We start from the raw sequence: 23,131 nt of genomic DNA on the forward strand, positions 1-23,131 counted from the left end.
TAGGGTGCCATGTCTGAGCAAGAACGCATCCAGGAATGCCTGCGGAAAGAGATAAGGTCCCTTCTCATCTCCACCAAGGATGGCTTGACCCCGCAGCAGCTGGAGAAGGAGTACCTGCTGATGGTGGGCAGCCACCTGCCGCTGCGGGCGCTCGGCTACCGCTGTGTCATGGAGCTGGTGCTTGACATGCCTGACGTGGTCAGCGTCTGCCCCTCCGGGGATGGGCTTGTGATCCTGAAAGGTGGGCTAAGGACTGTGAGGGCCCCTCAGCTTTGTTCTGAAAGTTGTCACACAGTAAATGTCCGCTCCCGCATCCCGAGAAGTGCATTTTTAGCTCCATGGTGGTGGTAATAGGGGATCTAAGTGCCTTTTGAGATTATGGATCGAAGGAAGTCCGGAAACCATCCCTGGAAACTTACGCGCTTTCATGAAAGCTGCATTTTGGCATAGGAGTTCAGATTCTTAAGCCTTATGGCAGGAGAAACTTAATAGTGGGGCTTGTATATAGATAAAAGTTTTGAATTTTATGAAGCCCCATTCCCCTCCAAAAGAAACGAACCACTCTGTGGAAGTGTATCCATCCCGGGAGTTGGTGTTTGAGCAGCCAGTTAGCAGTCCTCATGCCATGGGTTCTCTTTCTGTTGCCTAGCAGAGCAGCTAGCAAGCTGTCTCCCACCATGCAGGAAGTGGAAGAATGAAGGGTGCCTGTTTCCACACTACCTGGTGACCCAGCCTCTGGGGCGATTAGGAGTTGTCTGTGTGCACAGATAGAAAGCCGAAGGAGAGAGTGCGTTTTACAATTACAATTTCTCTTTTCGCATCTAGCCATTCCAGATGAATCCACCAAAGGAATAGCAAGTTTAGTTGCCAGACAAAGAAGCAGCCACAAGGTTCGGAGCACCGTGCAGAGGGCAAGGGCCAGCGTGTGCCCTGCGCCGGACTCTCGGCGGCGAGTCCCCTTCCGGGGCAGGGTGCCCCCGATTCTCCCGGCCGTGGTCAAGAGTGAACTCAAAGACCTCCTGGCGTTTTCTCCTGTTCTCCTTTCTGATTTTGAAAAGGCGTTTGTCAAGCGGTTTGGACGAACGTTCCAGTACATGCAGTACGGATTCCTCTCCATGTTTGAGGTGCTGAATGCAGCTTCAGATGTCATTGCTGTAGAGCAGACCCGCATGGGTTCTCTGCTGATGCTCAGGAAGAACGTGTTGGAGGAAAAGCAGAGACGATGGCCTCCAGGTGAGTGGGCTGGCAGTGCTGGGGTGCTGTGGGCACGGAAGGGGAGTTCCTGCATGGCTAGCCCCATCTGTTTCTTGGAGTTGTGAGCTGGCCTTGTCACTTGCCAGCTGAGCAGTTAAAGCCAGTCCCTTGTCTCGTTGCCTTAGTTTCCTCATCTGTAAAATAGAAATCATGGCAGTTGCTTTTTGGAATGGTGCCAAGGACCGTCCGTGAGATGAGGCCTGGTAAGTGGCTACAAAGGTGCAGCCGGCGAGCATCGACAGAACCACAAAAGGCTGTCAGTGGGACGCAATGGACGTTAGACAGATGTGTTTGTACTAAGAAGACAAAGCACAGGAAATGAAAAGTTAAAAGAAAAAAAAGTAGCCATGGCCCATCTGCCAGCACTGGGGACTTCCTGGGAAGTACTCGAGTAATTTATGGAGCATTAGGATTTGTGTAGCCATTTTACCTGGGATATTCTTCGTTACAGTACTAGAGACACGTGGGCGAGTATAAACCAGATGTCAGAGAAGTTCGGTGACTTCCAAAGCCACATGGCTGGAAAAATGGGATAGCTAGGATTAAGTACTCGGCTCTTCTTACCCCTCCTCTGGTGCTTTTCTGCCCAAGCCCTGTGTCTTCTCAAGGCTTGACGTTCCAGCGTGATTGCGTGTAGCATCTCCTTATACCCTAGGTGCTACCGTTTTATGTGTAGGCACGGGGGAAGCTGATTTCAGGTTGGTTATTGGTTGGTTTTTGTGCGCAATCCGCATTTCACTTCATGTAGTGAACGGTGATCTGTGTGTGAACTGTGGTGGGTTTGCAGTTGGATGAAGATACACAGTGGTGAGAGAGGGCCCTGGATCTGCTGGGGGCTTCAAATGTCGCCCTCATCTAGCCCTGGCAGTATTCCTGGGGACTTTAGCCTTGCGGAGACTGAATCAGTGTTACTAAACTTGAAGGAGGTTGAATTATTATATAAAGCGGTTTCCCAACTTCCTAGATGTTGGGAGTGGCTGCTCCTTGCCAGTGATGGAATTGTTCGTGTTTCCCATCTGTGGCTCCTCCTTCCTCTCCTCTGGGTATCTTGGAAATCTTTGGGTGGACTTGATCGTAGAGGCCCTGATGAGATTCGTGATATGTCTTAATGCTGGACAGCTGGTGTTGACGGGCCTCTCCTGCAAATCTTGAGGAAGTCGCCTGTACTCAGTACGACAGAGTAGCCCCTGCTGTCCCGCCCTGCAGACAGGAGGAAAACAAAGGTGAAACGTTTGTGCCACCCACTTTCCTCCATGCTGCAACCCTCCTCGCCCTAATCGGAGACATGTATGGGTATGCATCCTGTTCAACTATGTGGGCAGAATTTTTTTAATTAAAAATATTAAAACCTGTTCTTTAGAGTACTGTCCTTCATCCTGTAGTTTCTATTCTTGTTTTCACCATTCTTGGGTACTAGATGTTTATGCGGTTTTCCAAGCCGACTCCTAAATAGGTTAGAAACTGAAAAAAAGCCACATTCTGCAAATCCCACCTCTCTGAGTTACATTCAGGTGACCTTTGGTGACTGGTGAATAGCCCCGGCCTTTTGGTCACACCCTAAGGGATCTCTAGTAGCCATAACAGAAGCTTGTAAACCTGCTTTTCCCTAATTCTGCCAAGAGGAGGATGGCTAGCTTGCAGTAACTTTGATATATAACTACCAGAAAATAAAGTAGAAATTGTTAGTAATGATTTTTCTCTTCTGTATTCATGAAAGGCAAAATTTTTGCCCAGCCATTTAGAGTGAAACAAGGGTCCTACTCAGGCTCCCCGGTTGCCAAGGCTCAATTCCCACACACAGCCTCAAGCATGGAGCTCCCGAGGCAAGTATGGAGCGGGGAGAAGACACCAAGGCTAAATGGGGCAGACACTTCGTTGAGGCTGACTCCCACCGACAGATTAAACCAGGTAAGACGTCGGAGTTTGGAGGTGTCAGTGTAACGGGGAAAGAAGTTTCATAGTATTTGCCACTCAAGTTTAAGAGAGAAGCTGGGGCTTGGCGGCATGGCCTAGTGGCTAAGGTCCTCGCCTTGATCCCATATGGCCGCTGGTTCTAATCCCGGCAGCTCCACTTCCTCTCTATCTCTCCTCCTCTCAGTATATCTGACTTTGTAATGAAAATAAAATAAATCTTTAAAAAAAAAAAAAAAAAAAAAAGAAGCTGATGGTTTAAAGGGTTGAAGTCGTTCACTTTCAATTTCACTTTGTGGAAAAAGCTTTCCCTGTGGTTCCATGACACCATCTTCCCTCAGATAGTTCATTCCATAAATGTAGTAGCCAGGTCTGGACCAGGCCAAAACCAGGAGCTAGGAACTCAGTCTGTATCTCCCACATGGCTGAGCTGTCACCTGCAGGCTGTACTGTAGCAGGAAGTAGGAATCAGGAATAGATCTAGGGCTTGGACTCAGGCAGTCAGGAGGTGTCTCAATTCCTGTGGCAAATACCTGCCCCCATGTTTCATGTTCTCCATATCAGTGTGTCATTTTCAGTGTGTTTTCCAGTGAATCATTATTAATAATAGAAAAGCAATGGATTTTAGTATATTGCCTCATATCCTGTTTGTATCATCATTCTTTAGTCAGGATACTAAATTCAGTTCAAGTGGACCAGTGGGCCAGGCTGAAGCCAGGAGCCAGACACTTTATAACTTGTTGTTTCCAGCACAACTAGTTAGGGACCCAGGTATTTGGGCCATCACCCACTGCCTTCCCAGGTATTTTAGAGAGCAGGGACAGAAGTGTAGTGGCCAGTACTCAAACCAGCACTGTGATATGGGATATTAATGTTAAAAGCTGTGGCTTAACCTCTGGGACATAGGGCAGCAAGGGAAGAGACAGAGGGGAATGAGTCAGACAGAGAGCCGCTGTCTGTTAATTCACTCCTGAGCTGTCTGAATGGCCAGGGCTAGGCCAGACTGATGCCAGGAGCTGGGAACTCAAACCAGGTCTCCCTTGGGAATGTCAAGGATACCACCTGCCTCCTGGCGTACCATACACCAGAAAGCGGAATTAGGAGCAGAGTGGAAACTTGAACGCAGGCACTTCAGTTTGGCTTGTGAATGTCTAATGTAGCATCTTCGCCATCATGTCAAAGCCTGACCCGCTTTGGTGTCTTAACTCTCTGCAAGTTGCATATGCGCTTAGGATTGCTGTGTTTCCTCATGAACTGCTCCACTTACTGTTTTTTAAAGATGTTTATTTGAAAGGCAGAGTTAGAGAGAGCTCTTTGATCTGTTCATTGATTCCCCAGGTGGCTGCAGTAGTTCTGACTATGCTGGGCTACAGCCGGAAGCCAGGAATTCCATCTTTGTCTGACACATGGGTGGCAGGGACCCAAGTTCTGGGACCATCTGCTGCCTTTCCAGGCACAGTGGCAGGAACATGGATCAGAATTGGAGTAACCAGGTCTCAAGATGGTGTTTTAAAATAAGATAGAGGCATTGCAAACTGGTCTAACTTGCTGGACCACAATGCTGGATCATAATTACTCCGTTTTTTGTGAAATGTTTCTTTAGTGCTTTTAATGTACAACGTTATTGTTCTTAAGTCTAGTTTCAATGACATTGTTGTGGTCACTAGTTTTCCTTAGCACTGCATGTCAGCAAACATCTTGTTTTAAAAAATCTCATTTGACAGTCTTGGCATTGGATGATAGTATATTGAACATTTATGTTTAGTGTAAAATATGATATAGTTTGAAAGTCTGTTTTGTTATTCTGGGTTTTTTTCATTCTTGACCTTTTTGAATCACTTTTTAAAATGAAGCTGTTTTTTCAGACCAGTTTCAGATTAACAGCAAAATGGAACAGAAGGTTCAAAGCTCCCGTACTCTCCCCACCGCACGAGGAAGCCCCCTCACTGTTAACATTCCACATCATAATGGTGCATTTGTTTCGGTTGTTGAACCCAGGCTCCACAGTGGATGTTAGGGCTCACCTTGGTTTTACGTGTTCTGTGCATTTGGACAAATGTGTAATGACGTTTATTCACCAATATAATATGTTGAGTAGTTTCGTTGCCCTAACAATTAGTTATGCTACACCTGTTCACTGCCTTTCTCCTCAGACCCCTGACAACCGCTGATCTCTTTACTGTCTCCAGAGTTTTATCTTTTCCTGAATATCAGATGTTTGAATTCAGACAGCATGAAATGTTTTCCAGTTGGTTTCTGTTACATAGAAATTTGTGTTTAAGACTTCTCTTTTTTTCTTTTTAAAGACGACTTCTTTCTTTTAATGGCTTGTTAACCCATTTCTTTTTAGTACACAAATAATAGTCTATCATCTGGATGAACTGAAGGACATTTTATGAGCTTGCAAGTTTTTCGCAGTTCTAAGTAAAGCTGCTATAACATCTGTATACGTTTTTATATAGACCTGAGTTTTCAGCTCATTTGGGTAAATAGCAAGTAGCATGGTTCCTGTATTGAATGAAGGAGCTTCAAACATTCATGACAAAGTGGAATTAAAACAACTTTATTTTGGTACAAACATTTTTGGAAGCCTGTGCAAATTCTTTTTTTTCATATAAGGTATTATTTTTATCGGATTGGCATATTTAGAAAGAGGAGAGATGGAGAGAGAGATCTTCTGTTAATGGGTTCACTCCCCAAGTGGCCTCAGTGGCCAGAGCTGAGCCAATCTGGAGTCAGGAGCCACGAGCTTCTTAGGGGTCTCGCATGTGGGTGCAGGGTCCCAAGACTTTGGGCTGTCCTCTACCGCTTTCCCAGGCCACAAGCAGAGAGCTGGATGGGAAGTGGAGCAGTTGGGACATGAACTGGTGTTCACATGGGATCCCAATGCTTACAAGGCGAGGATTTAGCCACTGAGCCATCATGCTTAAAATTTTTTGCTTAATAGGTATCATCATGAACTTTTTAAAGACCTTTTGTTTAGATTTATAAGACACTGCCAAACTGTCTTTGAAAGTGGCAGTACTATGTGCTCTAGCTGGCAGTAAGTGAAAGTTCGTTTTGTTCCACATTTCTTGTCAACATTTGATATTGTCATTGTTTTGGGTTTTCATGATTTTTTTAAAAAAGATTTATTTGTTCTTATTGAAAATGCAGATCAGATTTACTGAGAAAAGGAGAGACAGAGAGAGAGATCTTCCATCCGCTGGTTCACTCTCGAAGTGGCCACAACGGCCAGAGCTAAACCGATCTGAAGCCAGGAACAACTTCTGGGTCTCCCACATGGGTACAGGGTCCTCTACTGCTTTCCCAGGCCACAAGCAGAGAGCTGCATGGGAAGTGGAGCAGCCGGGACACAAACCTGCTCCCATATGGGATCCCAGCATTTGCCAGGTAAGGATGGAGCCATTGAGTCATTGCGCCAGACCCATGATTTTTTTTTTTTTTGCTATTATTTTTCATGATACGTTCTTGTAGGTGTAAGGATTTCCCCTTTCCCTCCATTTTCTTGCTCCCATATTCCCCTCCGAATATCCTCCCACCCCATATTATTACAGGAGTATAATCCTCCAACAACAGTTAGAAGTTCAACATTCTGCTACCTGAATGTACCATGGCGTTGTAGGTATAGAGCAGAGGATCTATCATTACTGAGATATATATTAAACTGTTTCACTGGGAGTTCTCTCTCTATTCGGGAATAGAATTGCATACTACAAAGTATCTTCACTTCCAGGTATGCTGGCCTCCATTATATAATTCATCTGTGAGGATATATGTATATACTTGTTCACCCAAATACTTGTTTTGTGTTTTGCATGAAGGTTACCTTATATCAGTGAGAACATTACATTTGTGCTTTGGGGATTGGCTTTCACTGAGCAGAAGGGTCTCTAGTTAAGATTGTTTATTGCAAATGATAAGATTTCTTCCATTTTCGTGACCGAGTGGTAGATACACCACAGTTTCTGCACCCGTTCCCCTTTCGGTGGACATCTGGCTTGTTTCCGTGTCTTCACTGTTGTGAATCAACTTCGGTTGTCTTAGCACTGTCCGCCTGTACTTACTCCAGTACTTGATACATTGGGCTACCCCCAGCAACAGTGGAGCAGGGTACCTTTTCATGATTTTAGTAAGTGTATAGTAGTATCACATGGCTGTTTTAATTTCCATTTTCTGATGTCATCTAGCATACATCGTTTCATGTGTTTACTTGCTGCTTGTATTTTATTTGTCTAGGTGTTTGAGTCTCCTGTCCATTTTTTAAGCTGGTTGTTTTGTTGCTGAGGTTTTTTTTTTTTTTTTTTTTTAAGATGCATTTATTTGAAAGGCAGGATTTTACAGAGAGAGGGGGAAACAGAGATCGCCCAATTGCTAGTTCACTACCCAAATGGCCACAGCAGTTGGAGCCGGCTGGGCTGGGATCAGGAACTTCCTTCAGGTCTTTCACATGGATGCAGGAGCCCAAGGATTTGGGCCATCTTCCACTGCTCTTCAAGGTGCACTATCAGAGTTGGATCAAAGTGGAGCAGCTGGGACTTGAGCTGGTGCCCATATGGGATACCTGCTGTGCCGCAGTGTTGGCTCCGCTTGTTGAGTTTTAAGAGTTCTTTGTGTATTTTGGTTACTAGTCCTTCACCAAAGGTGTATTTTGAAAATACTCTTTCCGTCTGTGGTTTCTTATTCACTTGACATTATCTTTTATAGTATAAATTCTGAATTGTATAAAGTCCAGTTTATTATTTATTTATTAGGCCTTGAAAGTCATATCTAAAAAGTTTTCTTGCAATGTCCAAGGTCTCCTATTGTTCTCCCATGTTCCCTTCTAAGAGCTCTGCATTTCATGTTTCTGTGAAGGGCGCAGGGCCTGTATATTCAAGATTTGTTTTCATGTGGATATCCAGGTGTTCCAGCACCGTTTGTTGAATAATTAATCTGTGGTCTGTTTTGCCTTTGCTCCTTTTTATCACAGTTGGCAGTGTTTATGTGAGCAAGTTTGTGGTTTCTGTTTTGTTCCGCTGCTCTGGTTTTTCCACAGTGCCACATGTACTGTCGGTCATTACAACTGTGGATTTTGAGTCGCGTCAGTCCTCCTTGTTCTTCAATATTCTGGTGCTGTTTTGGGTCTTCTGCTTTCCTAAAGGTTAGAAGGAGTTAATCAGTGTCGACAAAATGACATCATGGATTTGATTGGAGTTGTAGTGATCTATAGATCAGGTTGGAAGAACTGGCTGCTTGACATCCCTGAGACTTCCTGTGCCTGAACTCGAGTCTCTCTCCGCTCATTGAGTCTTTGCTGTCTTTCATCAGAGTATTTTAGTTTTCCTCAGGTAGATATTACACGTCTTTTCAAAGAATTAAACCTAACTATATTGTGTTTGGTGGGGACTAATATAAATTATATTGCTTTTAATTTCAGAATCCTTTTGTTCATTGCTGGTAGATAGGAAAGTATATTTACCTTGCTATAATTGCTTATTAGTTTCAGGAGGTGGGTTTTTAATCAAATTTTCTGTAGATGTGGTCATATCATCTGTGAACACAGTCAGTTTTTTCTTTCCCAATCATATAGAGATTATGCCTCTTGTTTCTATACCCTGTCTGGTTCTATAAGCTAAGACTCCCAGCAACACATTGAAAGGCACTGGTGACATGGGACTGTCTTTGAACCTGATTTTGTTTTATTGTTTTATCTTGTTTACTAGCTATACTTATTTTTGTTACATTTTTAATGATGCTTTAGCATTTTCAAGTGTACTTTGAGCTTGACCTTCATGATAAATGAGTTTATGTACGGTGTGCGAACCGTAGAATAAGTCTGCATTTCCCTGCTGCCACGCTCTGTGCTGCTGTTGTGAAACAGCCAGTTTCTTGTTGTATAGCCCTTACTACGGTGTTATTTTGCTTCAGAAATGTTATTTGAGGTAAGAACTTAATTTGTCAATGTTTTATTTAATATTAAAATCAGTTTGGGGAATATTAAAAATGACAAAAGTTCACTTGTTTACCCGTATTTCTTATTTCTGATGGCTCTTCTGTCTTCTCTGCCCTTCCACCAGCATAATTTTTTTCTGCTGGAAAATTTTACATGTTTGGTGAGATAGATCTGTTGGTAAAGAATGTTCTTAGCTTTTGTTCATCTGAAAAAGATGCTTTGTCTTCATTTCGCAGTGTAGTTTTGCTAGACACGGACTACATGGGTTTGGGCCGTAAGGCTTCTTACCCTTTCCCGATTGGTTTTCCACCGGCGTCTGTGTGAACCTTGGTGGCAGATCTGCACCTGGTCCTGTGAGCACGCCACACTCAGACCTGTCCGTAACGTGGTGGGTTTCCTCCTTCAAGCACCCACGGTTTTCTCCTTACCGATTGCTTTCTGCAGTTCGACTCTGACCCCTCCGTGTCTTTCCCCTCGTTTCTGCTTAGGGTTCACTGAGCCTCTTGTAGTGGGTTATTTTCATTCAGTCTGGAGAAGCTTCCGATGTTTTTCTCCTTTCCTCGCCACCCAGGCCTGTAATGCCACCTCTGCTGGGTGGCCTGTCATTGGCTAGCAGGTCACTTGGAGCTTGTTGTTTCTTCCCTTCTCCCCTGCCTCCTTGTACTTCGTTTTGGGTCTTTTATCATTTGTTCTACGTGTGGAGTCTGCTCAGATGATTTTTAACCTCTGGATTCCACTTGCATCTTTGAATATCTTCCAGTTCTCGCCTCTCTGTGTCCATATATTTCTTGTGTATTACGGTATGTTTATAATATTCATGACTTTTAATATTCTTGTCCTCTAATGACGCCATTTGAATTTTTCATTTATTTTTTCTTATTGTGATTTTATTTCTGTAAATCTGCATGACTGATAACTTTTTTAAAAAAAGATTTTACATATCTATTTATTTATTTTTAAATTTGAAACACATAGTTAGAGAGGAGAGGCACACAGAGAGGTGTAACATGTGCTGGTTTACTCCCCAGATGGTCACAGTGGCTGCAGCTGGGCTGCTCTGAAGCTAGGAACAGGAGCCCCTGGTCTCCCTTGTGGGTACAGGGGCCCAAGGGCTCAAGCCATGCTCCACTACCTTCCAGTTAGCGGGGAGCTGGATTGGATTGGAAGAAGCAACCAGGACTTGAACTAGCACCCATACAGGATGCCAGCACTGCAGGCAGAGGATCAGCTTATTATCCGGTTGTGCTAGCCCCAGGGCTGGTAGCTTCTGATGGGATGCTAGAATCTCTTTTGAGATTTATTAATGGGGCTACCTTGGACTGCATTGAGTTTCCCCAAATTAGTATGCTTATGCCCTAATTCGCAATGTGGTATTTAGACGTAGTGCCTTTGGGAAATAAGTCAGGTTAGATGACATCATGTGCAGGGGGTCCTCATGACGAGCCTGAGCTAGGGTAGGTGGCTGGCTGCAGCCTGGGAAGGTCCCTCACCAGGAGCCAGACTGCAGCAGGTTGATCGTGGGTCTCCACGCCCCCGGGACTGGGAGAAGAACAGCCTTTGTTGTTAAGGCCTCTCTGTTGGTGTGGGGCCCAAATGCTGTAGCAGCTTGAGCAGTCAGAACAGCCGATCTCTACACAGGAGCCTTAGGTCTAGGACTGATTTGGCCCCAGTACTTGGAGTCCTGACTGTGACTTAGAGGAGTCCTCCGAGTTCTGGCTGCGGGGTCGCTCCCTGCACACCCACCCCCCCAGCTCTCGGGCTGCGGGTTGATCTTTGTTTCTCCAACCTCCACTTACGCAGATCATTGCTTATCTGGAAGCTTGAGGGGCTCTCGTTGCAGGTTGACGGACACAATTCTGTCTCTGCTGCCAGTTTGTATTCAATCCTGTCAATCTTAGCATCTTTGTTGTCCCTATACAGGGTTTGTTATTGCTGCTGCAACACCTAAAGTTCTCCAGACTGTCTGGAGGGAGGTTTAGGGCTCATTTGTTAATTTTGCACTAGCTGTTGTTCAGCATCTACAAGGCATTGTTTTGGATTTTTTATTTTAATTTGCTTATTTGAAAGTCAGGGTTAGAAGAAGAGCAAGCTCTTTAATCTGCTGACTTAATTCCCAGTGAGCTGGGCCAAGGCCAGTAGCTCCAGCCAGATCTCCCATGTGGGTGCAGGGGCCCAAATGCTCAGAGCACACTCCCCTGCTTTCCCAGGTTTATCAGCAGGGAGCTGGGTCCAAAGTGGAGCAGCCACGGAATCTTTGGAGCTCGCAAACTGATGCCCTTATGGGATGGTGGCTTAACCTGTCGTGCCACAACACCAGTCCCTTTGGATATTTTTTATGACTTTTTAATTGCTTATGCAGGAGAATAGAAATGGTACCTTTGTTTTAAATGATGAAGGGTAATCCTTATTACAGAAAACTCAGCCCAAAAAATAGATTCATAATCCTGCCATCAAAATGATTTCCCTGTTTTGTAGACCATTTTGATTTCTCTTAATGTTTTCTATGTCACTGAGACCTGAGAGCATCTTGCCTTTCCTTCTTTGAAGGTAGATTGGACTTTATATTTAAAATCCAGAAATGATTATCATGAAGTGTTTGTCTGTTTTTCATTCATCTCATTAGTGTTCATTTTTCCAAAAAGTTTATTTAATTGAAAGAGTGAGAAACAGAAGGAGAAAAATACCTTTCATCTACTGGTTTACTTCCCAAATACAGTAGCTAGGGCTGGACCAGGCCAAAGCCAAGAACCAAGAGTTCCACTGGGGTCTGCCTTGTTGTGGCAGGGGCTCAAGTACTCTGCTCGTCTGCCTCTCGGATGTAATAGCAGGAACGTGGATTTGAAGGCAGAGCTGAAACTTGGCTACAGGCACTCCTGTGTGGCATGCAGGTGTCCCAGACAGCATGTCACTGCTGTGCTCACCTTGGAGCTGGGCAAGTAGAGAGGGGTCACACATGACATTGACTTTATTCATACAGTAAACAGTGAATGAATCTCTCTACACTCTGATACTAACCTTATGCCCTTCATTGCAAATGTCCCTGAAGTATGGTATTGTGCTACTGGTTACAATTGAGAATGGGATTCCAAATGGTTTTGGCTCGTGAGGGAGTAAATTATTTTTGGAAAGTATTGTTTAAAATGGTCTGATGTAATGACTCAACTGGGTAACCCTCCACCTGCCAGTGCTGGTATCCCATGTGGGTGCCAGTTCTTGTCCTGGCTGTTCCACTGCCAACTTAGTGCCCTTTTTGTAGCCTGGCTAAGCAGTCGAGGACAGCCCAAAGCCTTGGGACCCTGTTCCCACATGGGAGACTGGAATGAAGCACCTGGGTCCTGGCATCAGATCGGCTCAGCTCTGGCTGCCGTGGCCGTTTGTGAACCAGTGGATGGGAGATCTTTCTCTTTGTCTCCTCTCCCTATAAAAAAAAATCTGACTTTTCAACAACAAAGATTTTTTTTTAAGTGGACCAGCTTACTGATCTTGTTTTAATAGTTTTCCCATGGGTTTTCCAAGCAGATCATCATGCCATTTTTTAATGTATATTGTGAATAATGTTTATTCTTCCCATTTGAGTTCTTCTTTCCATTTTCTGACTTTATTGTACTGACTAGTTGCAGAACATATCAAAATCATGAGCGTGCGTGTGTTTTTAAGACTTTAAACTCCATAGACTTTAGTAGGACAACTTCTGCCAAATGTGGTGTGGGAGATTTGCTCAGGACATGGTTCCCATGAGAGGAGTGGGAAGCATGGGTAGACTTTCTCCTGAATCATCTTTTTGAGTTTTGTCCTGTTTTATAGCTCCAAGAATTTCTCACGGATGTAGCCTGGTAGTCAACATTTTACTTTTGGTTCAGAGCTATTTCACTGTGGTCTGGGGCTCTCCCGTTGCTGACTTGTAGCAGGAACACATTCTGCCTGATTTCAGATTCTTCATACTCTGAAAATTTTGCAGAAACTACAACTTTCCATTTTGTCTGGTTATATATCATTTTCTGGGCACTTCCTCAAAATTCTGCAAGTTTATGAATTTTTTATATGCAAAGAAAAATTGATAAGCATATAACAAAATTGAAATGTGAATTTATGAGCAGTTTTTGTTTTTTTGAGCATTTATGTATTTTTCAAAGTAAATGCATTTCTTGTCATGAGAAATATTAAAAAGGTTAGGTATCTGCTTTATAAAATGAACAAAGGGGTTCTTAAGTTTTTTCCTCAGTAAGAGGTACAGACTTGGCTGTTTATTTCCTACCCTCTCCTGCTGCCATACGTTGTTTATCAAAAGAGATAGCTAGCATAATTTTAAGGTCTTCTGTGGAAGCTGTGAATGATCTTGAAGTTAGGAGGATGAAGAGCGGAACGGGCGAGTGGAGTGTGGATAGCTCATTGCTAGAGGTAAAGCCGCGGAGGCTGCCTGGAGCGCAGGCCAGCGGGGTTCTCCGTGTGGGGTGGTTCCGGGCCTTGCCTTGCCTTGCTTCCCATCGGTAGGCACTTGTCTGGAAGAGGAGGAGTGTGTTGAGGGACTGCGTTCTAGTATTCCTGAGCTCTCTGGTGCTAATACTGTTTAAGAGTAACCCATCCTCAACCCCGTATTTATTTAGTTAGATTTGTTTAGTTTTATCTGAAAGGCAAATTGTTTTTGCCTTTATCTTTTTTTAATTTAATTTGATTCTTGATGATGTTGACATAGTTGAGAAGGACAGATGCCCATGTAGACCGCTGATGAGGGTGGTATGGATCAAGCAATGGGAGAAAGAGGATGAGACCATTTTTTCCAGTTTTATTTTCTTCTTCCTGTATCTGGGGGAGGAGGGAAAGTAGGGGAGAAGCTGCACCCAGCATGCTAACCACATCAGTACCTGGGGCGGGGGGATGACCACCCACGTCATCCCAGGATCCCCCGTGTGGAGCATGCTCTCAGGGTGCTGCTCAGGTGGTTTCAGTAGTCCTGAAATGCTGTTGATTTCATTGTTCCAAGGATGAGGAAATCCTCCCAAGGTCCATTGACTGACATAATTCACCTTGGAGTCTCCATTCGCCCAGATACTTGCTGCCAAAGCTTGGCTGGGAGAGCTGTCCAGTTTGTTCTACCCTCCATGGTACTAGATGCTCTTTGCAGGCCTCATTGATCTGTCATGTCCCCCATGTGCATCTGGGCATGCCATCCACTGCACAGGCTTCATCAGCTGAGGAAGTCCAGTTCCGACACATGCACTCCACAGTCAGAACACAGATCCTATGATTTTTCCCTGTGGTTAGGGTTTTGAAACCAGTGGTCCAGTTGGAGGTGGGGGTCCCCAAAGAAACCTCATGTGAAGTGACCCCAGACCTGACTCGTGTGTGTGCCAGCCAGTGCAGGGTCCAGCTCAGTTTATCACCCACAACACCCTGTACGCCCGCTGGTGGTTGCAGTTGTCTGGTCAGTTCTGTCTCCAGCCCCATCTCATACACACACCAGTGGATGCTGTGGCCCAGTGCTGCCCACCACACACTTGGCCCTCATACACACCAACAGGAACTGGAGCCAAATTGGAGTGGCCCTCCAAAATCCCACCAGGCCCACTGCCAGGTTCTGTTCATGTGCTTGCTGGTACTTGCTTGGTCCCACATTCCATTTGACTTTTGTAAACATTGGATGCTGCAACCTAGCTCAGCCCGACCAACCCCACTGTCCAACCCACATTTATGCTGTGTGCTTACACCTATCCAGCCAGGTCCACCCCCAGCCTTGTTCTCATGCTCGCCAGTGGAGCTGTACCCCACCAGAGGGAAGCCCACAGTTTCTCTATTAGGCCCACTCCCAGTTCTGGATCTTGCACTTTCCAGGTGGTTCTGTAGTCTTAACTTGATATGGCTGGCCCCCAGGCCAAGCACTTACCACCCAGTGCTGCGGCAAAGCCCAACCAGCCTGTACTTTCTCTGGTTCATACATGCACCAGTGGATATAGTCACATGGCCCAACCTGGCACTCCCGCTAACCTAGGTCATGTACAGACCAATGGGAGTATAGCCCTGCCCGGCTTGGTCTGCCCTCAGTCCCAGCTCTCTCACCAGCAGCAGCAGGAGCCCAGGAGGAGAGTCCTTGCAGCCCCTGTACCGGGATTCCGCTTTACCCCCACCCCCTGCTGGGTCTCATGTGTGCTAGTGCCAGCTGTGACCCAGACTGGCATGGCTCACCTCACTTTGGCAATCACCAGCAAGTGCCACAGCCTGACTCAGCTTGGACAGCCCCCAGTCCTGGCCCTGATATGAACTGTCATGTGTTGTGGCCTAACCTGGCCTATACTACACCCCATCCTGGTTCCTGTCTGCCAGTGGGTGCTATGAACTGGCGCAACCGGCCCATCCCCAGATCTGACCCCAGTGGGTACTGTAACCTGGCTTGGTCTGGGCTGTGCTTGCCTGTAGGGACTGTGTCCTGTGAGAGGTGTCCCCTGCTCTATTAAGTCACCTCCCAGGTCTTGCACATAGCAGTGGGTTCTTGGCTCTGGACGACTTGTTCCACCTCCTGTCCTGGCAGGTACAGCAACTTTGCCCAGCTGGCACACACCTTTTTCTGGCTCTTACTGTTGGATGCTACAGCCTAGTCCAGCCTGGTCCACCCCCAAACTCAGTTTTTGTGAAGCTCAGTGGATGCTGAGACAGAGCCCAGCCTATCCTACATCCACCCTGGCTCTTGCAAGCACCAGTGTGTGCTGGAGAAAAGGCAGATTTTTACAAAGAGAAGAAACAAAAGAGGCCTTTCACAAAGAGAAGAAATGGAGAGAGAGGTCTTTGATCTGCGTGTTCATTTCCTAAATGGTCACAGTGGCCCAGGCTGAGCTGATCCGTAACTGGGAGCCCGAAACTGCTTCCCAGCCTCCCTCATGGGTGCAGAGGCTCCACACTGTGGGCCATCCTCCACTGCTTCCCAGCCTCCCTCATGGGTGCAGAGGCTCCACACTGTGGGCCATCCTCCACTGCTTCTCCAGCCTCCCTCATGGGTGCAGAGGCTCCACACTGTGGGCCATCCTCCACTGCTTTTCCAGGCCACAAGCAGAGAGCTGGATCGAAGGTGGAGCAGCCAGGACAGGAAACAGCACCCAAAGGGGATTCCAGCTCTTGGAGGTGGAGCATTAGCCTGCTATACCACCATGCCACCAGTAGATGGAAGATCATTCTGTCTCCTCTCTGTAAACCTGCATTTCCAATAAAAATTAAAAAAAAAAAAAAACTTTGTCAGAAGTAAATAATTTTAAAAGCTACTTTCAGAATTTTTCAAGGCCATTATATATCACTAATGCCTGTAATGACCATGATGTAGAATAGCTCTGTTGAACTTTACTCCCTCTGTCATTGAGATGTGATGTCCCTTCACCAACACCTGCAGTTTGCCCACACATTTACTGTCCGATGGCTGCCGTCCTGTCCTGTGGGTTTCAGGTTTTATGCTCTGCTTGTGAGAGAGCTCCTGTGGACTCTGGGTTTGCACAGCATACTGTAACTGTGGTTACGACTCTCCTATCCACACTTGACCTCAGATTCCATGTGGGTAAGGGCTGTATATATATCATGTACCCCGGTATATCCAGTCCCTGTACAAGATGGGCATGGAGTGTGCACAATACATTTCTTTGGTGAATCATGAAATAGGTGTTACTTTAAAAATAATATTCTAATGAAAGGCTAATAGCCATATCTGATTTCTCTCTTTAGCTTTGAGCCTTTCATTCTGATATCTTAAATCTCAAGCTTGGAAAATGATTTGCTCTGATAGACCGCCTAGTAAATATTTGAAGCTTGGCGGACCACCTGGTCTCTGTTGTAGCTCTTCAGTAACTCTTAGAGTATAAAAAGAGCCATTAAAAGAATGTGAATGAGTGTGGCTGTGCTCCAGTAAAATTTAAACACTGAAATAGTCATTTCTGGGGCTGGCACTGTTTAGCATGTTAATCCACTGCTGCCTACAGTTCTGGCATCCCATGTGGGCACTGGTTCATGGCCTGGCTGCTCCATCTCTGCTCCCGTAGCACTGATAATTTAGCAAGCTTTTGTACTGAACCTTCAAATGGTGGAAGCATGCATGTTGGGAAGTGAAAAATTTTTCTCTTTAGATTGCTATTCACCAGCAAACTCTTCATAAAGACTCTTCAGTCAAGGGCGGGGCTGTTGGGGGAAGCCAGTATTACAGCTGCGGGGATGAACTCCTCCCTTCCCAGATCCACATAGAGGTGCCAGGGAGGTGTGGAAATGGGGAGTGGGTTTTAGAAGGGCTGCTTGCTACATATGATGATTGTGATGTTGGGTGGAAAAGGAGCCACGAGTGGCCTGAGAGGTCCGGGGAGACAGGCAGGGGTCCCCGTGGACTCACTCTGGGGGCTGGCCCCAGCATGCACCAGGACAAGCAGGCACTATCTGTGCCTTACCTCTTAGTTGTCACACCAGCTGTTTGAGAGCCTGAGACTGCAAGGCTTCTAAAAGTGACACTGTACAGAGTGGCAGTCCAGCTGGCAGTGAGAAGAGCGAAGCTGGCATAGCTTTAGAAGGAAAGGGAGTGATGATTGTGTGTGGATGAGAGCACTTAGATCACTTTTCTTTGTACCTTTGTGACTTTTCTGAGTTCATGAGCATTAGTGATCTGTGTGCACACGGTCCTGTCCCCTTTAGGTCTCCTCTGATGTTTCCTGAGTGGCTGCTGGCCACGCGGACTCACTGCGTGCTGCGGCGGCTGTGACTCCCCACTCCGTGCGCTTTGGTGTAACCCCCTGCTCGGGGCTTGCTTTGTACTCGCCCCAGGTGTCATCTGCTTGCTGTGCTGAGGCCTCCCCAGGGGACTGGCCCTGAGTTACCCCAGCCTCTTGCTGTCTCAGCCTCCAATTTCTACTTCTACCTACCAGGTCCTTTATGTTTCCTGAAACATCTGGCCTCTTCCCATCCATGTTTTGGTGCCGATTTGGCTTCTGAACAGTCCTCTCTGCCAGTAGCCCCGGTTTCCAGGTCCATTTGGAACCCATGCTGGTTTGTTTTCCCTTTGCTTCTGTCGTGAAAGAGCTTCTACCTGCAGCCTAGTGGTTCTGCTCACCTCCTCTCTCTCCCCCGTCCACCATCCCAGCCTAAGAATGTATTCAATAAACACAAAAACTCATTTCTGGGAGGAATGTGGGATGGAGTAATTGAAGACTCAGAACTGTGCCTGAGAGACTCCCTGGGAAAGCCCAGTGTTGAGCTGCACAGAGATTGCATCACCAGCATTGCAGGGTGAGTCCTGCAGAGCTCCTGCAGGGCCTGGTGGTGATGAGGGCCGTTCCCAGGAGGGCCCCCCAGCACTCACAGCATTTCTCTGGAGCAGGCTTGCAGAAGCAAGTCTCTAGGGTGCTCCTGGAGAGCCAGGCGTCTGCCATGAAGGCTGTGGAGACGCCCAGTGCATACGCGTTGAGGCCAGGTGCCGCAGAACTGTCTGGGCCGCCCCTCCCCTGTCTGGGCACAGCTCTATACTTTGTTGTCTTCATCCTCATCATCCTTTTCAGAAGACTTGATATGGTCAGTGTGTGTGGGAGCTGACTGGCATTGCTCAAGGTTACAGCGCTGCCAAAGCAGAGTCCGTCCCTACATGCGTGTTACGCGATGTGAAATCTTCCCAGCCTCTTCTGGGGAGCAGTGCTGTCCACGTCACTGAAATCAGCTTGCTTTTAGAGGCATTTCTTTTCATGCAATTTAGATGTATCTTTGGCTCTCAAGAAAGAGATTGAACTCACCTTTTTTTGTCGTTTTGAATAGTTGGAGAACACATTCAAGTCAGTTCTTGCGCAAGTTGGACCTGGAGGGACAATTGATCCAGAACTAAAACAAAAAATCAAGTTTGTAAGTGTTTTCTATTTCTGGAAAGTATGTAAGAAAAATTGGCTAGAAATATGTAGTATCCATTGTGATTGAATGTAATTTGCCTGCAAGTTATTTTTATGTTTGTAACAAATATTTTCTGATATGCTGCAAACAGAGTGGCTGTTTTAAGTGGAAAAAATAAAATGCACTTTCTTAAAAATTTTTAGTCTTGAGCTCTTTAGGAAATACATGTTCTTCCTATAAATTCTTTCTGTCCCTTCCAATTTTCCCACACTCCAACAAATCACTCTTCAGGATCTTTATAATAGCAGGTTTATAAATGTGTATGTCAAGCATCCCAAGTGTGTGATACTCCATTATGTTGGTGTGGGTGTACTGCTTCCTTTACGAGATCCAGCATCAATGAAGGTCTGGGTTGTTTTACCATTTGGCTATTGAAAAAAATGCTGCAGTTAATGTCCTGAAATATTTATCTAAAAATGGAATTACCAGTCAAACATTGAATATTTTGTTAATGATGAGAAAACTTGCCAGATAATGATTTAAAAGTTTGCACAAATTGTAATTTCCACTGATGGTAACGTATTATTACCTAGTGAAGTTATATTGTATCTCTTTTTACATTGTCTTTTAATGTGTTTGGTAGGCGTTTGTATTTTTTATTGGACCCACCTGTTCATGTACTGGGTCTGTACATTTTTCATTAACATGTGAAAGCTCTTTGGTTGTTGGGTACTGGATGGAAGGGTATGGACACTCAAGGTTTTGGTAGGAGCTGTTAGCCCTGATTTGAGTAACTGGAGGGCCCTTAGAGCTCTTACTGCAGTGTCTTATATAGTCTTACATAGTCCAGTTCAGCTGTTAAGATTGTACTGGGAGAAATGTAAGAGCCCTTAAGACATTCAGGCAAGTGTCCAATCATTATTTGTTCAAGGATGTTCAGTATGACTTGTTTATCGCACCAAATCATTAAAGAAAGATTATGCACTTTTATAAGTGGTCAAATTACCCTCTGAAACTAAGGAATATCATACAGCTTGTAAGAAAATTTATGTCTCTGTTAATCCACAAGGGTAACCATTGCAATATGTACAATGCAGAATAAGAAACAGCCATAAGTAGAGGCTTAGATAACTGAATTCAGATGTGTTGAGTATTTTGTAAGATCTGTGGTCAGTAAGAACGTTGATTTGTGCTTACTGGCATGGAAAGAGAGCCGTGAAGTCTAAAAGCTAGCTAGAGAACAGTGCTTTTGTATTAAGGTCCCAATGTGTGTATGGACACTAATGAGTATTCTGGAGATTTTGCCGTAGCTTAATTGCTTACCAAAATTTTCTGTAGCTTTTGTTGCATTTCTTTTCTGACAAACGAAATGCTTAAAATTGTGTTGCAAAAATTTTAATTTTGTGTGAGCTGTAGCTAAATAGCTGGGCTAGAGAAGTGTGGGGATTTTTCAGGACTGGAGACATGGGTGTTTTGTGTAATGATTATTAGTGTTGGAAATCACTGTCATCTTGGTAGTGGTTGTAACAATTTTTTTTTAATGGAAAACAACTTAAAAAAAAAAAGTACAACGTGGAAGTAATTTGATCAGTACTGACGTCATTGTTTGCCTCGGTCACAGTTAGGTTCATTGTTAGTTTTTTATCCCACATTCTGTTTATGTCTCTGTATCTCATTTTTCATTTATTAGGTTGTATCTAAGTTTCCAGAGGGTTTGTTTCTCTGTAAATTGCTTAGAGAGTTTGAGGTAAGTGTTTTCTTTTTTATTGGCCCTGTTTTTTTTGTTTGTTTTGCTCATGTTTCTTTTTTTTTTTTTTTTTTGAGATAATTTTTTAAAGATTTACTTATTTTTATTGGAAAGCCACATTTATAGAGAGAAGGAGAGACAGAAAGAACTTCTCTCTCTTGGTTCACTCCCCAAGTGGCTGCAACAGCCAGAGCTGAGCCATTCCAAAGCCAAGAGCCAGGAGCTTCTTCCTGGTCTGCCATGTGGGTGCGGGGTCCCAAGGCTGTGGGCCATCCTTGACTGCTTTCCGCAGGTCACAGCAGGGAGCTGGAAGTGACATGGAGCAGGTGGGATACGAACTGGGCCCATATATGATCCTGGCACATATAAAACCAAGGACTTTAGCCACTAGGCTACTGTGCCAGGCCCTGCTTATGTTTCTTATAAACAATTGTGTTGCTTCTTGGATCCTCCAATTCTATAGGTTTTTTTTTTTTTTTATTGTATTAGTATACTTTTTTTAACATTTTATTATTCAATTCTAACACTTAAGTATCAATTCAATTCAATTTTAACACTTAAGTGTCTTGTGTTAAATTTTATGTTTTTCTTCATTAGAGTTAAGAATATAGCTCTTAACCAATAATTATGTACAGGAAAGATATTTGTACTGTTATATAAATGGAATAAAGTTTTTTTAAAAGACTTATGTATTAATTGGAAAGGCAGAGTTACAGAGAGGGTTCAGGAGAGAGAGATTCAGCCTGCTGATGCACTCCTAAATGACCACACCAGCCAGGGCTGAGCCAGCCGCAGCCAGGAGCTTCTTCCAGGTCTCCCACGTGAGTGCAGGGCCTCCTTTGGGCCGTCCTCTGCTTTTTTCCCAGGTGGATTACTGGAGGGGCTGGATGGGAATGGAGCAACTAATCCCCCGTGGACTCAAACTAATCCCCCTATGGGATGTTGGTGCCACAGAGGCAGCTTTACCCACTCTGCTAGATGATGATGGTTGAGCTCACATGTGCTGCTTCATTCTGTAAATACCTACAGTGGCTGGAGCTAGATCTGGGGACACCGTCTGTCTTTCCCACAAGGGTGATAGGACTCACTTAAGCCATCACTGCAACCTGCCAAAGTCTACAAATGTGGGAAATTGGATTCAGGAGGCAGAGCCCAGAACAGAACCTAGGTCCTCTGATGAGGGATCCAGGTGTTTCGACCCGAGGTTCAAAAATATACCCCAGAGTAACTTTTTAATTAATTTATTAATTTTTATTGTAAAAGCAGATATACAGAGAGAAGGAGAGACAGACAGGAAGGTCCTGTGTCCGCTGGTTCACTCCCCAAGTGGCTGCAATGGCCGGAGTTGAGCCTATCCGAAGCCAGGAGCCCAGAGCCTCTTCCAGGTCTCTCACACGGGTGCAGGGTCCCAAGGCTTTGGGCTATTCTTGACTGCTTTCCCAGGCCACAGCAGCGAGCTAAATGGGAAGCAGGAACACCGAAATAAGAACCAGCACCCATATGGATCCCGGGGCACACGCAAGGCGAGGACCCCAGCCACTAGGCTACCACGCCAGACCCATAATCTATTTCTAATGTCTGATAGTAGCAAATATCAGTGAGAATGTGGAGAAACTGGATACCTCATACACATTCTTTTTTTAAAGATTTATTTATTTTTATTGGAAAGCCAGATATAGAGAGAGGAGGAGAGACAGAGAGAGAAAGATCTTCTGTCCAATGGTTCACTCCCCAAGTGAGCCGCAACGGCTGGAGCTGAGGCAATCCGAAGGCAGGAGCCAGGAGCCTCCTCTGGGCCCCACACCTACATAGGAGAGCAGAAGAAACTGCAAGCTCCTGGCTTCAGATTAGCTTAGCTCCAGCTGTTGTGACCATTTGCCAAGTGAACTACTGGATGGAAGATCTGTTTTACTTTTTCTCTGTAAATCTGCCTTTCAAAAGAAAATAAATCTAAAAAGAAAAGTTGTGATAGCAGTGAAAAGCAAGATGAAATCGTGCTTTCCACAAGAAGTGCATTATAAATAAAAGGCAGAGATTGGTTCAAAGTAAAAGATTAAAGAAGTAAGCAGTGAACGTAGAAGAATTAAAGTGACTGAAACAACATCGGATAAGGTGAAATTCAGGACATAGTGTCCTATCAGAAGAGAGATTTCTTAAGAATAGTCAGTTCTTTTGAAATATATAATAGTAAGTTATTCCCCTTCAACTTAGTTTTTTAAAAATGAATAAAGGCATAGGAAATCTAAGCAGCTGTATTTACCACCTTGATCTGTTTAACTTCTGCACAATTTTAAAACCAGCAATTGTAGAGTACATATTTTATTTAGTTAAGCACAGAATATTTTTCAAGGTCAGCCATACAGCTGGCCATCAGATAAGTTTTAACCAGTTATGTTGTACAAGTTTACAAATCAACACAGTAACTTAAGAATTAACCCTATGAATATTCGTAAATT

The 23,131-nt window shown here is 44.8% G+C and overlaps 1 protein-coding gene across 3 annotated transcripts in view; it reads left to right on the plus strand.

Moving 5' to 3' along the window:
* TDRD5 (tudor domain containing 5) overlaps window positions 1-23,131 on the plus strand; it is a 52,725-nt gene continuing 29,594 nt past the window's right edge. For 2 of the 3 annotated variants that reach the window (XM_058660732.1, XM_058660733.1), the window contains exons 1-6: window positions 1-241; window positions 826-1,233; window positions 2,972-3,162; window positions 6,322-6,558; window positions 18,860-18,943; window positions 20,619-20,675. In XM_058660732.1, the coding sequence (XP_058516715.1) occupies window positions 10-241; window positions 826-1,233; window positions 2,972-3,162; window positions 6,322-6,558; window positions 18,860-18,943; window positions 20,619-20,675 (1,209 nt within the window). In that variant the 5' untranslated portion in view covers window positions 1-9. The remainder of the gene's footprint in view (window positions 242-825; window positions 1,234-2,971; window positions 3,163-6,321; window positions 6,559-18,859; window positions 18,944-20,618; window positions 20,676-23,131) is intronic. The other variant, XM_058660734.1, reaches the window with a different exon arrangement.

The sequence above is a fragment of the Ochotona princeps genome, chromosome 2, assembly GCF_030435755.1.
Source record: "Ochotona princeps isolate mOchPri1 chromosome 2, mOchPri1.hap1, whole genome shotgun sequence".
Taxonomy (NCBI): Eukaryota; Metazoa; Chordata; class Mammalia; order Lagomorpha; family Ochotonidae; genus Ochotona; species Ochotona princeps.